At 39.3% G+C, this 16,064-nt stretch overlaps 1 protein-coding gene across 2 annotated transcripts in view; it reads left to right on the top strand.

Moving 5' to 3' along the window:
- Positions 1 to 6,265, top strand: part of KLF3 (Kruppel like factor 3) — a 35,009-nt gene extending 28,744 nt beyond the window's left edge. For both annotated transcript variants that reach the window (XM_043572800.1, XM_043572801.1), the window contains exons 5-6: positions 30 to 190; positions 2,245 to 6,265. In XM_043572800.1, the coding sequence (XP_043428735.1) occupies positions 30 to 190; positions 2,245 to 2,426 (343 nt within the window). In that variant the 3' untranslated portion in view covers positions 2,427 to 6,265. The remainder of the gene's footprint in view (positions 1 to 29; positions 191 to 2,244) is intronic.
- The last annotated feature ends 9,799 nt before the right edge of the window (positions 6,266 to 16,064 follow it).

Genomic DNA, 16,064 nt, shown 5'->3' with positions numbered 1-16,064 from the left:
TGTTTTACGTTTAACATTGGCTTTCATAGGAATCACCCTTCAGTCATAGTGCAACCGGGGAAGAGACCTTTACCTGTGGAATCTCCGGACACCCAGAGGAAGCGGAGGATACACAGGTGTGACTATGACGGATGCAACAAGGTGTATACTAAAAGCTCCCACTTGAAAGCGCACAGAAGAACACACACAGGTATCGGGAATATAAGACTCACTCCATCTTGCTTCTTAAGAAATATTAAAATGGAACGTCAAGAACAAACGTTCTAGCTCTCAGAGGTTATTATACTGAAATTGTTCCAGGCGTCTTGAAAGTTAGCAGAGTTGTCTACAGATGTCTCTGCTCATCGTGAAAAATGAGCCTTGTGATGAAGGGTTTATTTTTGTAATAAGTTACAGTAGATTAAAGGTTAATTCTGTAACAGTGGAGTTCTGTACTCTGCGTTTAAGGGACAGAGAGAGGGATGGAAAGGCTGCGGGAGCAGAGAGAAAAGTACTCTTAACCATGGGCCTGTCTCATCAAGGATGTGGCCTTCATATGGGCCATCATTTAATCAGTGTTGCCCATCATCGGATTCACAATGGCAAAACCCAGTTTTTTATGCAGAACAAACAAATGTAGCAGTTTACAGAAATGGAATTCAAATGGAAGGCTTGTTGAAAGAAAGAAAAGTAAAGATATTTGGGTGATTCGTGTCTTCCTAAAACTGAGGGAACTTCTGTGCTGTTGCCTGCGTATTTGTTCTAGGGTCTTTTTTATTCTGTCCAGTATTGACTATCGACCATGCAGCCGGATCTTAGAAAAACTCATCATATGGGTGAAGAAAACATAAAACTGTTGCGTTTGCTCTTGAACATTTTGTAAGCAAAACATCTTAAGGAACCCATACACAAACGATTTACACCGCCTGATTAATTGCAGTCAGTATTGGTCCTTAATGTTTATAATAGGCCTCATCTGACCTGACCTCAAACCCTTCAGTGTGAAATTCTAGTATAACAGCAGTGGTCCCCTGTGTACGTTTCCTTAACTCAGCATGCAGTTTGTTTGTTTGTTTTTGAGCCTTCTGTGAGTCATTTGTATTGGGAATGTTTACAAAAAGGGAGAATTTGGGATTTGGAAGAGAAAGGGGAAGGAAAGTGCCGGTGGTGTGGAAGTAAAGTTTTCAGTGACTCCCCGGGAGAGAGAAAGCAGAGGGGAAGTCGGCTTGTGTACCACTGAGTTCTTGGGCTTTGTCGCGGTATAATTACAGAGGGAACTGAGGGCGATAGCCTTGTGTTCAGAGGAACATCCAATCAGCAATGCCAAGAAAACTAGTAAAAGCATCCCCAGGGCATTAATGGGACCCTACAGGTAGACATTACAAATTTCCAACCTAAGATTAAAAAGACATTGAATATTTGAGTAAGAATTTAGATGCAGGAAACATACCTCAGCGTTTATATTCAGTGAAGCAAAGCAGACAATACAGTTCTGAATATCTCATTGAAATACCAAGGGATGTCAATCCTTAAAATGTCTAGAGAACAAGTGATAGTAAATGGGAATTAATTTGTGGTGATGCCCATTTGCCCATTAACATGTAAGATTGCCACGAACAACACTTTTCGTTTGTAAGGGCCTTCATACTGGCTCTCCCTAAGATTTCCCCCAAGGGTCTCCTGTTCCTCAGCTGCCTGTTACCATTATCTCACAGGACAGGGCTGGAGAAACCGGGCTTCTGACAGGGCAGGAAGGAATTACTGTGTTTTTAGCATGTCTGAATTAGAGCATTATACTTAGGCATAATTGCAGTCGATGAAACAAAAGAGAAGATGTTGAAATCGCTGCCAGATTTTTTGGTTGATAGAGGCTTCTCATTTTTAGGAAACTGTTGAAATAGTAAGAAAAATCCCACAAACGCTAGCACCGCATATAACTAAGCACCTCGGTAGCTTTAAGACTTGGAGATAAACAAAGACAGATCACCAGCTGTTTCCTAAGGTACCCATCCCTACCCTTGAGGGCAAAACCAAAATTATTTGCTAGCTCCTCAGAATGGATTTCAGTGGCTTTATGCTTTAAGAACTCTTAAAATCCCATCCTTCTCCGCTGCCCACTTTTTTTTTTTTTTTTAAGATGAACTTACCTTGGAGATACTATTTGCCAAGAGTTTTAGCTCAAAAATCTTAGCTTCACTATTTTTACTAATTAATAGCCTTTTGCCCTCAGAAAAAATAAGCTCTTTTCGTTTTTCCTTTTTGCAGGAGAAAAGCCCTACAAATGTACTTGGGAAGGATGCACATGGAAGTTTGCTCGGTCTGATGAACTAACAAGACATTTCCGAAAACACACTGGAATCAAACCTTTCCAGTGCCCAGACTGTGACCGAAGCTTCTCCCGTTCTGACCACCTTGCCCTACATAGGAAACGCCACATGCTAGTTTGAATGCCTCCGTCCCCTGCCTCAACGTGGCTCCCCGTTCTCCCGGCTCTCTCTCTCTGTCCTCCTTCCCATTATCTAACTCATTTTTTACATGTACGTTTTCATTTTGATTCAGCTGGCCTGAATCTCTGAATTTATATCATTCAAGCTTCCATATGGTCAGTAGTAGATATTCTCTAATCCTCCTCTCCTTACCACGGGTCAGACCTAAAGAATGTGAACACTTTTTTTTTTTTTTTTTTTTTTTTTTCCGGGGATGCTAAGCAAACCCTTCTTACAGATACGTTTAATGTAATGAGAACAAGGGAACATGTAAACTTAAAATAACCAATTGTCGGTTCCTCCGTGTATTTCTCAAAAGAATGTCAAAGTAAATGTATTAGAAATACAGTATCCAGCCTGCTAGTCCTTGCCAGGGACGTTCATACCTCTGTGCCCTGTGATCGTATTTTGTGCTCGCCAGCAAGAAGGGTGGACCCTTTCCTCAGATTAACGAGAAGCGCAGCAAGATTTCAGGTAGGACACTCAACTCGTCCATTGGCCTTCACAAATCCTGCTTGTCAACTTGGATTTATCACTTCATCTAAATTAAGTCCCTTATACTCCTTTGTGCCTGCAGCTAGTAAGGAGGCCTCTCCACCCCTGGAGGTGAGCCAGAGTTGCTGATTTAGGTCGGTGATGTCTGCCAGTTAAAGGCTGGATGCTATACTTGGATGGCACAGAGCCTGAACAAAGGGGCGTTCATCAGGGGAGAAGCAGCAGGGGCAAAGGAGGAAGCCGGCCATTCCTCCTGGGCTGGGGCTTTTCGTTCAGTGAGGTTTCATCGTGTGGTTAGCTGTGCAGTGCTCTCCCAGAGCGGCCGTCTCTGTGTTTGGCTGTGCAGAAGCAGAGCCAGATGCTGATGGGGTTGTCCGTGCACCTGTCTCCATTCCTCTGATGTCCTTAATGTGGATCATCAAGCATTTGATAGTAGGGACACAAAAATATTTGCCCAGTAATGGTAAGAAAAATCTTTCAGATAAGAGTATGGATGATGGCCTTTCTTTTACCCAACCTACTCACAGGGTTTTTTGCAAACAGGGAAAACATTGAGCAGTAACTGTATTCCCATATCAAATGAATCATACAGCTTTTATACAGAAGCTCTTCTGTGTGAACTGTAAGGTGCCAAGGTGGCCGTCATTTGTGTTTGTGATACATATCATAAATAAGGATCTGCTAACGCTGTAGTAGATACATTCAATTTAAGACCCGAGTGACACTATTTGTAAATATACCTAGTTGTGAAGCACACATACCTTCATTCGGGGGACAGATTTCTGAAAAATAAAGAAAACCACAGTTCAGGGATTCGCATATTAATAGCTCAAAAATTCCCAAGCATTTACTGTTAAGGAGCTGGAAATCAATCATTGTCAAGTATCCCGTCAGAAGAAGCTGAAAATGACTCGTGTTTATGTTAAAGATAAATAGCGCCATTATTTGGGGGAAGTTTTTTGTTTTTGTTTTTGTTTTCAAAAGCTGGCTTTTGAGCACCATAGTCTAAATGCCAATAAAATAATTCATGCATAGAAATGTCATTGGTCCTCAATTTGAAGAAAGTGGGCGACGGTGGTCAAATGTGGGTGCATACAACGAAATGCGCCTTCACCCCTCGATAAAGGATGGAAGAGAAGAGAGAATGGAATCCTGAAGATTCAGCCCAGGCGCGACTCAGGATCCAACACAACCTTAACTGGGAGGAATACATTGTTCAACTGTTTTTAAAACATCAGTGAATGAGTGATTCTGGAGGCCTGCAAATCACGTGGGGAGCTTACTTTGACGGCGCTATGTTAATAAAAGTTAGTTGTAGGGACTGTGCACCTAAGAGATCCCACTCATCAGCCCTCTGAACCAGCTGAAAGGAAATGTGGAGAGACACAAAGTAATTTGTTACCTTCTTGGCACTTGGTTGTGATTCTCTCTCTCTCTCTCTCTCTTTTTTTTTTTTTTTGTAAGCACTGCAGAATTTGTTTAGAATATTAAAACATCCTAATTGGGCTTTTTTGTTTTTGTTTGTGTTGTTGCAACTATGACATGAATTGAAAGATAAAAATGGCTCTTGGAAAAGTAGGTATTGTCTGTACTGTAAATGCTTTGTCACATTCATGCCAAAGTGTTTGTTTCTAGAAGTGATTCTTGTACAACACACTGAAGAATCAAGTTGGAATGCAAGGAAATTTTTTGTTTAATGGAGATAACCAGATTATGTGTTCCAACCCATATAGAAGGTAGGGGGAAAAAAGGCAAGAAAGGGTAGAGTCGGTCATCTTTGAATAATTAGCTTTGAGTGTGAGAGTCCAGTTAATAGAAAGCTTCGTAGGTTCTCATGAAATCTGATGTGTTTGTTATGGCATATTTAAATTTTCTTCAAAAGAGCAAGCAAGACCCTGCAAAGACTATTACATGACTATTCAGCTTGCTTAGATTGTGGTAACAGTTCATTAACAGATCCATTTTAACTCTGAAAGAAAAGGCAACCCAGAGAAGCCATTCTCTGTTCCCATGCTGGTCTGCATACTTTAGTTACCAATTGGCTCTTAACCAAATTTTTCTTTTTTTATATATATATTTGTATTTACTATGATAGTTGAGAAATTTAGTCTCTTAGACATTTTTAGCTGTTATTGTGGAAGACCTCAAATACAGGATAAGATGCCCTTCAACATGTGGTTTTAATGATGTGCCATGTTACTATCAAAGGTGGTTTTAATTGCAATATTTTAAATTGATGCGAATGATCTGTAAACATGAGGTTAGTGTTGTATAAATTCTGTTAGAGTTTCTTTTGATTATTGTCCAAGTGTCGTCTTGGGGAAGTCGGAAAGTTTAAGGCTGAATCCATCATATTTTAGAGTTCTAAAATGTGAATCTACACCATAAATGGGCATTAACATTCTAAATCACCTGGTATGGAGAATGTGTTAGCATAGCTGTGTTCAACTAAGGAAATGCTAAATACGTGGAAGTTTCAAGAGCCTTGGAACAGATTTATAGGGAACTGTAGATGTAAATGTATATTTTATTAAACACCCATCTGCACTATCAGTGTTGCACTAATGTGGAATTTGAAAGACTTTATTGCTGATACTGTATATCTGCACGTCATTCCTGATTAGATTGTTTTAAAGACAATCTCAAAGATCTAAGATTTTAAAATAATTCGGTTTGAAAATATACAGTCATCTTGAAGGAATTGCTGTTATACATGAAGTTGCTCAGAGTTGTCTTTATTCTCTTCTTGGTCAAGGTTAACAGTTTCTAAATGATCGCAAATTCACTTAAATAATACATTTACAAAGCCATTTTACATGCATTAAACGAGGGCTACAATAATATTACGTTTTACAAATACTAGCACTTTTTTTTTTTTTTTTTGCTGTTATGTACTTAGTGTTAGAGGGTCAAAGTAATCTTTCTGCTTAGCATCTCTTAAACCATACCTGCAACTATAGCAGGATTATTACATTTACAGTACTTTAATACTTGTATAAACTATGCAGAAATTTTTAATAAAGTGTAATATATTTTATAAGCTAATAAGACTGAATGGGTAAAGGTTTTTAGCATGCGTTAGTATACTTGCAAATACTGAAACATTTTGGTAATCTTTCTTACTAAAGATGTGAATGTTTAATGTACCTTCTCTGTTTCTACTCTGTAGTCCGATGGGAATTCAGTAATGACATTTTGTCATGTCAAACTGTGAACATAAATTTGTACTGTACAGTCCTCATATACTATATACAGTATGCAATATATGTATTATATACTTGTTAATAAAACCATCAGAATATTAAGTGAGATCATGTGATTACTATACATACAGTGACCCCTAAGAGCAAAACTTAGCAATGTGACATGTAAGAGACATCACTTAGAAAGTTCAAAGTGAATCGTTCTTTGATAGGCAATTGTTGTTGCAGGGAAAGAAAAATCAATCTAATGAGAAGATGAACTGAATGAGTGAACTTAGCTCTGAAGGTATGTCCCTGGTTTTCTGGTAGGAAAGTCTTCTGCAACAGGGAATCTTCAAACCATAAACTTGTAGACAACCCACCACGAATCCACAAACTTACTTGCTACATTCTTGGAATATTTTTTTGTCTATGACACCCACCTTCATCCAACAAGGGTTTTCAGTGCCTTGTATTAAAAGATACAATGTATAATACTTTACATTTTTAAGTACAAGATCAGGATTCACAGCTTGGGGGGCAAGACAGTAACAGCATTAAGTAATTCTGGGCAAACATGATTATTTTTCAAGCCTTCAGTAAGCCATGTCCGTGGACACTGCTATGTCCTCAGCATCCCAGGAACAACAAATAGTTTCTGATGGGGATTTAGAGTTCTCGTTTAAAGGAAAATGGAATAACCTCTTTACTCTCCCCCTCCCCTTAAATGTAATTGAAACTAAGATACTGGCTTATTGATCTCTCAGCAGCTACCTTGAGCCTGGACTGTATCTTAGCATAACATGAGATGATGTCTGGCTGGCATTTACTACACGACACCACAGCTTGGAGAGGGGAAGGAGGTTGGGGAGAAGGCTGAACCCAAACTTTGGGGCACTCTATCAGGTTTCTCCAGGAAACTTCAGTGCTTTTACACTGAGATAGTTGACTGCAAACTCAAAAAGTATAACATATGACCATTACATCCCAATGGAACACTGGCTTGCATTAGTGCAGGTGATTAACTATAATCCTCCCACCATATTTCATGTATGAATGACATGGCATTTGCTGAGTTCAAAAGCAGACCCGTCCTTCTAAGGAGATACCATGTGAAAGTTCGATTCTGCCTGGGTGAGTGATCAGAATGGTGACAAATGCAAAGAAACCAAATTTGTTGAGGAATGCATGAGCAAAGCATGTTCACACACACACACACAAACACACACAAATGCATACTTATTGCCCAATATTTTAAATGCTGTCAGGTTGAAGAGATTAGGAGACTCATTGGGGGCAAGTTATCAATTCTAGGGTTCCTACGAGGAAAGAAGTGACTGTTCAGGGAAGGACAAATTGAGGTGATAGTAAAAACACCTACATAGAGATGTAAAAGTTAAATTGTTAGAGACAAGAGTGACCTGTGTGTATTCACAAAACAATGGATTGTCCTTCAAGGGTCCATTCATTTTAGGATGTATAAACAGCCTGTTACCTGGTCCTATACATGACCCAATCATAATCATAGTCATTGGTAATGGTTCTGTATACATAGTAACTCCTAAATTAGAGTGGTGGATGCTATAAATTAGAATTCTTTTTAAATTTACTACTTTGGCAAGTGGCAGTTCTCATTAAATCTAGACAGGTTTATTGCTGTGAGTGCTGGTTTTCCATTCCCTATTGGTATCCTGAGTGGTCCAGGTTAAAGATAGAAGACAGAAGCTGGATCTTCAGGTTCCTAGACCATATCTCTCACACTTCTTAAGACTCAGTGACTCAATCAGGGTTCCCCAGAGAAAGAGAACATGAAGAGATGTATTGAGGAAATCGCTCACATGATTATGAAGGCTAGGAAGTCCCAAGCCAGAGACATGGAAAAACCAATAGTGTGATTAATTCTAATCCGAAGGTTCCAAAACCAGGAGAGCCAATGGTGTAAATCCCAGTCCAAGGGCAGAAGAAGACCAATGTCCCAGCTTGAGCCCACAGGGAAGAAGCAAAAGGGCAAATTCCTTCTTTCTCCACCTTCTTGTTCTATTCAGGCCCTCAGTGGATTGGATGATACCTATCCGCATGGGGAAGACAGTCTACTTGACTGAGTCCATAGGTTCAAAAATGTTAATCTGGGTGGCTAGTCAAGCATCCAACTCTCGATTTCAGCTCAGGTCATGATCTCATGGTTCTTGGGATCAAGCCCCACGTTGGGATCTATGCTGACAGCGCAGAGCATGCCTGGGATTCTCTCTCTCTCTCTCTCTCTCTCAAAATAAATAAACATTTTTTTTTAATGTTAATCTCATCCAGAAACACCCTCACAGACATACCCAGAAATTATATTTAATCTGGGCACTCTGTAGCCCAGTCAAGTTGACATAAAATTAACCATTATGCTCAGGAACTCCAGCAGGCTAAGAACTCAGCCTCTGGAGAACTTAGAGGGAGGCCTTTGAGGGCCTTCAAGGCTTGCCAATCTGCTCCATATCTCCTCCTGCAAAGTCCAACTGCTTCCCTGCCAGCTACATGCCTCTATGGCTTTGCTCATGTAATCCCTCCAAACAGCCAAACCAGCTTCTCCCACATCATCCTCAAGCCTCTCCTTCATGCAATACAACTTGACCCTGCCTTCCCTGAAATCACTCATTACACTCTGATTATTTGTCTAAGACTCCCTTCCCCACCAGAATGAAAACCCCATGGGCTGGGGTGGGATTTGTTCACCTCATGCCCTCCACAGCACACACAGAGACAACATCAGAAGTGCTTGACAGATTAGGTGAATCTGAGTTCTGGTCCAAGCTCTGGCACTAACATCTTTTCTCACCCCTTCACATCCAGTTAGCCACCTCTGAAACCTCTCCTGAATGCCCATTGCTGGTCCCTTGCCCTAGCCCAGGCCTCTGGGACTATCAGTGGAGTCCCTCACTCACCATCTCACTCCAACCATCCTCTCCACACCAGCCACCAGGACTATCCTTACAAAACAAAAATCTGATCATGTGATTCTGGTTTCTTAATTCAGCCCTACTCCCCTTAAAGCCTCACCTATAATTATTAAACTTTTCTTTTCCTTGTTCTTTTTTCCCAAAGCACCCTCAAACACTCTCCGGATTCTGACTTGATAGGTGCACAAGCTATTTAGGAAGATACTCACCAAACTCTTACTTACCTTTCCAAATGACACTCAAAAGTTACCTTCCCTTTGGGCTTTCCTTGGGTGAATCCTCCCCACCTCTGAAGGTATTCTCTCCCTAGTTCCTTTTGTGTCTCCATAATCTTTGTGTTTTCCTCAATTATTAGCATTCAATACTCTGCATTGTCAGTTTGCCTGTCTGCCACCTTCCCTCACTAGATCTCAGATCATCCAAAGATGAGTCTAGTTAAGGTGTACAATGTTCAGTCTCACGGCAGGGCACAAAATAGTACTTAGGGAAGGTGTTTTGAAGGAGGAAGTGGGTAATAGTAACTAACATTAACTGAGCATTTATTGTATGTTCAGCACTGTTCTGAGCACTTTGTGAGTATTATTTATCTGCCTCTTAACACTGTAAGGCATCATTCTCTGTAAAGATGGAGTTTGAGGCACAGACAGATCAAGTAACTTGCCCAAGGTCACAAAGATAGGCAATGGAAGAGCCAGGTTCAAGTTCAGGCTGTTTAATCAAGACAGACAGCTCTCTTAACCAATACACAGGTTCTGGTCTGGGTGACCTCCAGGCCATTTTGGCACCTTCTCTTAAACTGTCACCCACACATGCTTGTGTTTGCTTATATGGAGCCATCTTCTTGGATGCTCCCCTACCATCCCAGGCCCCTGAACTGGAAAAACACTACTAATTCCGTAATTGCACAGCCGGAACTATCCAAATTGTAAAGGTGGAGGACATTCTGCTGACTTCCAAAAATGGGGCTTGATAACATTTTTTTTTAAGTGGCCAAGTATATTTGAGGTATAATTTACAGAAAGTAAAATTATTATTTTTAGTGTACATTCCAATGAGTTTTGACAAACACATACAGTCATGCAGTCACCACAATTGAGACATTGAACATAAATACAGAGAACAAACTGGTAGTTGCCAGAGGGGAAGAGGAAGAGGGGGATGGACAAAATGGGTGAAGGGGAGTGGGAGATACAGGCTTCCAGTTATGGAATGAGTCAATCACGGGGATGAAAGGTGCAGCATAGGGAATATGGTCAATGGTATCATAATAGTGTTGCATGGCGATAGATGGTAGTTACACTTGCAGTGAGCATGGCATAACACATAGAGTTATCAAATCGCTATGTTGTCCGCCTGAAACTAATGTAACTCTGCATGCCAACTATACTTAAATTATTATTTTTTTTTAACATAGAATAATTCCACCCTCCCTAATAGTCTCTCATGCCCCTTTGCTGTCAGTCCTCACCTCCAGGTCTATTTTGTATCCCTGTGCTTTTGCCTTCTCCAGAATGGATTGTAGCCTCTTGGGTTTGGCTTCTATAGCTTCGCAGTATGTGAGATTCATCCACGTGGTTACACGCATCAGTAGTTGGTTCCTTTTAATTATTTAATATGGAGGTATCACAATATGCTTATACATTCTCCAGTTGAAGGATATTTGGATTATTTCCAGTTTGAGATATTGGATTTATTTCCAATAAAGTTGCTACAAATATTTACATAAAGATTTTTGAGTTAATGTAAATTGTCACTTCTCTTGGACAAATGATTAAGAGTCGGACTGCTAAGTTGTGTGGTAGGTAATGTTGAGCTCTACAACAAGCCAGTCAGCTCTTTTCCAGAGTCACTGTACCATGTTGCATTTCAACCAGCAAGGCATACTCTACAATCTCACCAGCACTTGGTAAGGTCAAGGGTTTTGTTTTGTTTTATCCATCCTAAAGGGTAGAACGTATCTCATTGTGCTTTTAAGTTTTATTTCCCTCATGGCTTATGATAAACATATTTTCATGTGCTTATTTGACATCGATATATCTTCATTGATGGAGAGTCTGTTTAAGTCTTTTGCTCATTTGGGGGTTGGCGGTTGTTTGTTTTCTTATAATTGAATTGTAAGAAGTCTCTACGTCAGTGCTATTTTGCTAATATTTTCTTCCCGTCTGTGATTTGTCTTTTCATTCTCTCCACAGTACCTTTGAAAAGCAGATGTTTTTAATTTTGATGAAGTTCAATTTATCAGCTTTTTTTTCCTTTATGGATCACGCTTTTTGCATTCTATCTAAGAAAATTTTGCCTAACCCAAGGTCTCAAAAATGTTCTCCTATTTTTTCTTGTAGAGGTTTTGTAGTTTGGGGTTTTACATTTGACTCATTGGGGGTTAATTTTTGTATATAATGTATGAGTCAAGGTCCATTTGTAAAAATATGAATGTCCAATTGTTCTGGCCCACTTTTGAAAAGACCAGTCTTTCTCTCTTAAATCGTCTTTGCACCTTTGTCAAAAAAATCATCTAACCATATACATATGGATCAATTTCTGGACTTTGGGTTTCCCTATTCTATGTGTCCATCTTTTCACGAACACCACGTGATTTTAATTACAGTAGCTGAAACTGAGACTTCCTGTATAAATCCCTGGATATGAGTAAACACAAAATACTTTTGGAAGGACATACTCGTAACCCATGACCCAGAGAAAGCCCTACGTTGATTTACAAAGCCAAACTAACAAAACACACGAGGAAATATGCACTAGATGCAAGAGTCAGTTGTCCCCGCAAAATGGCACAACACAAGAAATTCATGTGGTGGAACTGTCCAAAACAAACTCTAAAATAAGTACCTTGAAAGATGTAATAGAATTAATTGAAGCTGTAAGAAAAGGGTCTCTGGTTCTAGTCAAGGTATGAATACATGCATTCCACTCTATTTCTCCAGCTAATTACAACAGAAAACTCTAAAATAAGGCATAGAAAGCAACTCTCAGTAGATTCTGAAGGGTGAAGAGAAGATGGTAGACTAGCTACAGAATTTAGGACTTGAGGGAAAGCACAGCAGCAAATTCCTTGGGGTTATTTTCTGTTTGTTTTCCTGCCATAGAGCCTGGTCTGGAAACTAGAACAGCCCACAACCTGGAACCACTACCAGGTAGAGACAGAAAGAGAGAGAAAAAAAAAAAGAAGACCCAAGGAAAACCCACTCCCTTTCAACAAAGAACCAAGAAGAGGACAGGTCTACAGGATGGAGCCTTTACGACCATAACTGTCCAAGTGCAGGCAAGTACCATAAGAGATGCAATGCTCCTCCATTGCCCACCATGCTGCAGAGTCTATAGGACGGAGTCCAATCCCCATCTTTTACTTTGCACGAAGTGGATGTCAGCATAGAAGTGGCTCCCTTTGTAGTGGTGCAGTGGCAGTGGAGACCATGTGGATGAGCCCTGTTGACAATGCCCACCCCACCCTACGCAGCAAAGAGGCAGCATCCCCTCCCTTTTCCAACTAGAGAGTCGGGAGAGGATTATGGAGAGAAGGGAGCAGGAAAAAGAGAGCTTTGAATCTAAGTATGAAGTCCCAGGCTCATCACTGAGTGAGCCCAGCGTTACATTGACCATAATCAACAAAGCAGAAGCTTTGAGAATTGGCTGTCATGTGGAATACCACCCAGGCTACCGACTGGCCCCTCAGCAGTGTGCGGTGGGGCAGAACAGAGTGGCACTGCAAAGGTTCAAAAGTTAAGTGAACATATAAACCACAGCCCACAAAAGTGGGCCAGGATGTGTGTCCTAAATCTAAATGTGTTGACTGCCTGCTAAAATAGAAGATTTAAAGAGGAACCAGAGTCTCATAACATAATACACAGAATTTCTAAGATACAATCCAAAATTACTTGGTATAGCAAGAATCAGGAAGATCTCATCTTGCATGAGAATTAAAAAAAAAAAAAATCAACAGATACTTATGCCCAAAAAGTGTTGGAATTATCTGACAAAGATTCTAAAGGAACGATCATAAAAAATCTCCAAAAACAAATATGAATACTCTTGAAACAAATGAAAACTAGAAATTCTCAGCCAAGAAATAGAGGATATCTTTTCTTAAAAAAGCATCAAATACAAATTTAAAAATGAAAAATACAATATCCAAAATAAAAATACTCACTGGATGAGCTCAATAGCAAAGATCACGGAAGGGTCAGTTGACTTCAAGATAGATCAATAATAGATTATCTGAACAACATAGAGAATGTAGATTGAAAAAAATGAACACAACCTTGGAGGACCTGAAGGAGAATAACAAAAGATCTAACATTCATATCACTGGAGTGCCAAAGGAGAGAAGAAAATGCAGGGCTGAAGAAATATTTGAAAAAAATAATGTCTGAACCCCACCACCGCCCCCGCCCCAGTTTGTTGAAAGACAAAAAACACAAACAGTAACCACCACAGCAAAACCCCATCAGATTCAAGTGGCTGACTCAATTCCCAAAAAATGTCTTGAGATAAACCCAAAGAAATGTGCGTCCTCCACCCCCCACTCCTGGATCCATCATCATTAAACCACCGAAAAATGAAAGACAAAGAAAAACAGTGTAAGGTTTAACATGAATGAAGCGTGATATTAAATTTTTACATTGGCAACTGGGTGGATATTAAATACTAGAATTGTAATGGTTTTGTTTTATTAAAAATTTAATAAAATTTCATGAGCTTTTCCAAAAATGAAATAAAATAAAATTTCTCGGCTTCTCCCTCTGCCCGAATCCTGTTTCCCTCACTCTCATGCAAGTCTCATTCTATATCATAGGCATCATTCCCCATTAAGTCATCTGCATGCAGATCTCTGGGAGTATATTTCCACGGATCCTGACCTGGCCATGTGCCATTTAGCCTAGTGACAGAAAGAAATGTTGGCCTTATGGTGGTGTAGTGAGACAAGCAAATAGTGATAGACAGATTGCTGATAGATATTGTTAAATGTACTCCCATTTTATTTATTTATTTATTTATTTATTTATTTATTTTAATGTTTCTTTTTTATTTTGAGAGAGTGAGAGAGCCAGGGAGGGGTCAGGGAGAGAGGGAGACACAGATTCCGAAGCAGGCTCCAGGCTCTGAGCTGTCAGCACAGAGACCAACGCGGGGCTTGAACCCATGAAACATGAGATCATGACCTGAGCTGAAATTGGATGTTCAACCGACTGAGTCACCCAGGTGCCCCAAATATACTCCCATTTTATAGCTTAATTTAAATAGCTTTGATTTTAAAATTTTTGAGATTTAAATCTATGATGTGGTTTTCATTTGTATTCTCAAATGTTTGGAGTGGACCTCCTCATCTCTCTTTATTTCTGTTATACTAGAAAGGAACACTATTGGTTTTATGAGGTGATCTTGTATCTGGCAAACAGGCTGAACTATCTTATTAGTTCTATTACTTTGCTTGCTGATGCTATCAAGTTTTCTTTAATGGGGATAACTATAATGCCTGCAATAATAACTATTTACTCTCCCCCTTCAATCCTCATACCTCGCATGCTTTCCTCCTGTTTTATGGTGTTGGCCGAATTCCGCAATATTGTGTTAAGCATTAGTGGCTTCCTTGTCTTATTGTGATCTTTATGGAAATGTGTCCAAAATGTCTCCACTAAGCATGATTTCTGTTACAGGATTTTTTTATCTGGGCAAAAAGTTTAACAAATGTTCTTCACCTGTTTACACTCTTGTGGTTTTTTTCCTTTAGATCATTAATATGGCACGTTACAGTGATAGATTTTTTTCATGTGAAACTGATCTTGTATTTCTCTTATAAAGTCTGCCTGTAAATGGGATATATAAATATGCATGTTTTAATAAAATGCAAAATTTGTGTAGCTTATGTTTTATTTAGGATTTTACATCTACCGCAATACAAAACGAACTTACAGTTGCCTGATCAGTTTCACTAGCTTCCTAAACCACGTGGGAATAAATGAAGACCAACCAGATGAGAACAAGCAAGGGCTATTATTCAGAGCTTAATACAGCAAGAGAGTTAGCCACCATCACTTAGGTTTTGGCAGAGACTCAAAAGCAGGTAGAAAAGAGGGAAAGCTTTATGGTGGCTTAAAAAAATGGCCTCAGCTATGCCTTGATTAGAGGCTATTGACATGGGGAAGGCATAGGAGGGCTAAGTACAAGCAGGGTATTCTGATTGGTTAGGGCGATATATTTGGTTTTTTCCAGTTGGTCCTAAATTGGAAGTAGGGACAAAAATCAGGGACAATAGTCAGGAATTATTAATCAACTCTTGGCTATTTGGGAATAATCGTTATAGGAGCTATTGTTTGACTTCCTGGACTATTTACTAGAGATAGTACTTCCTACATGTAGTACTTCACTAGAAATGGAGACTTTCTACAAATCTGACTTGCAGATAGTACATTGGCTTCCTGGGTTTGTTACTGTAATAATGGATTCATTTCCTGGGCTGATTATTGCATATTGTGGGCCAGACTTCCATTTTTACCAATGATCTGGACATTATCTGTTTGTATATTCAGACTTTCAGTGGAGTTGGACAGTTTTCCTTCCTTTTCAATTTTCTGGAATATCTTATAAGAGATAGAAATTCTTGGAAGTTTGGTAAAATTCCTATGAATAACTGCCTGCCAAATCCTGGACAGTGGAGGTCTTTGTTTTTAATAACTATTAAATAATCAGGTATTTAAATAATCATTACTCTATTTAAATGTTCTCTTTCTTTCTTCCACCAATTTTTCACTTTGACATTTTTGCAGAAATGTATCTGGTTCTTGAAAGTCAATATTCTTTGAAAACAGTTAGTCATAATAGTATATTCTAATTCTTTTAATTTCCATGTCTATAGCTATTTTCCTTTTTATTATAATTTGATGTATTTCTGTTTTCTTTTTCCTTTTCTTGATCAATCTTGAGAGAAGTCTATCATCCCAATTTTTTCAAACAGCTAAATATGT

Source organism: Prionailurus bengalensis, chromosome B1 (assembly GCF_016509475.1).
Source record: "Prionailurus bengalensis isolate Pbe53 chromosome B1, Fcat_Pben_1.1_paternal_pri, whole genome shotgun sequence".
Taxonomy (NCBI): domain Eukaryota; kingdom Metazoa; phylum Chordata; class Mammalia; order Carnivora; family Felidae; genus Prionailurus; species Prionailurus bengalensis.
This window is presented reverse-complemented; position numbering and strand designations above follow the sequence as displayed.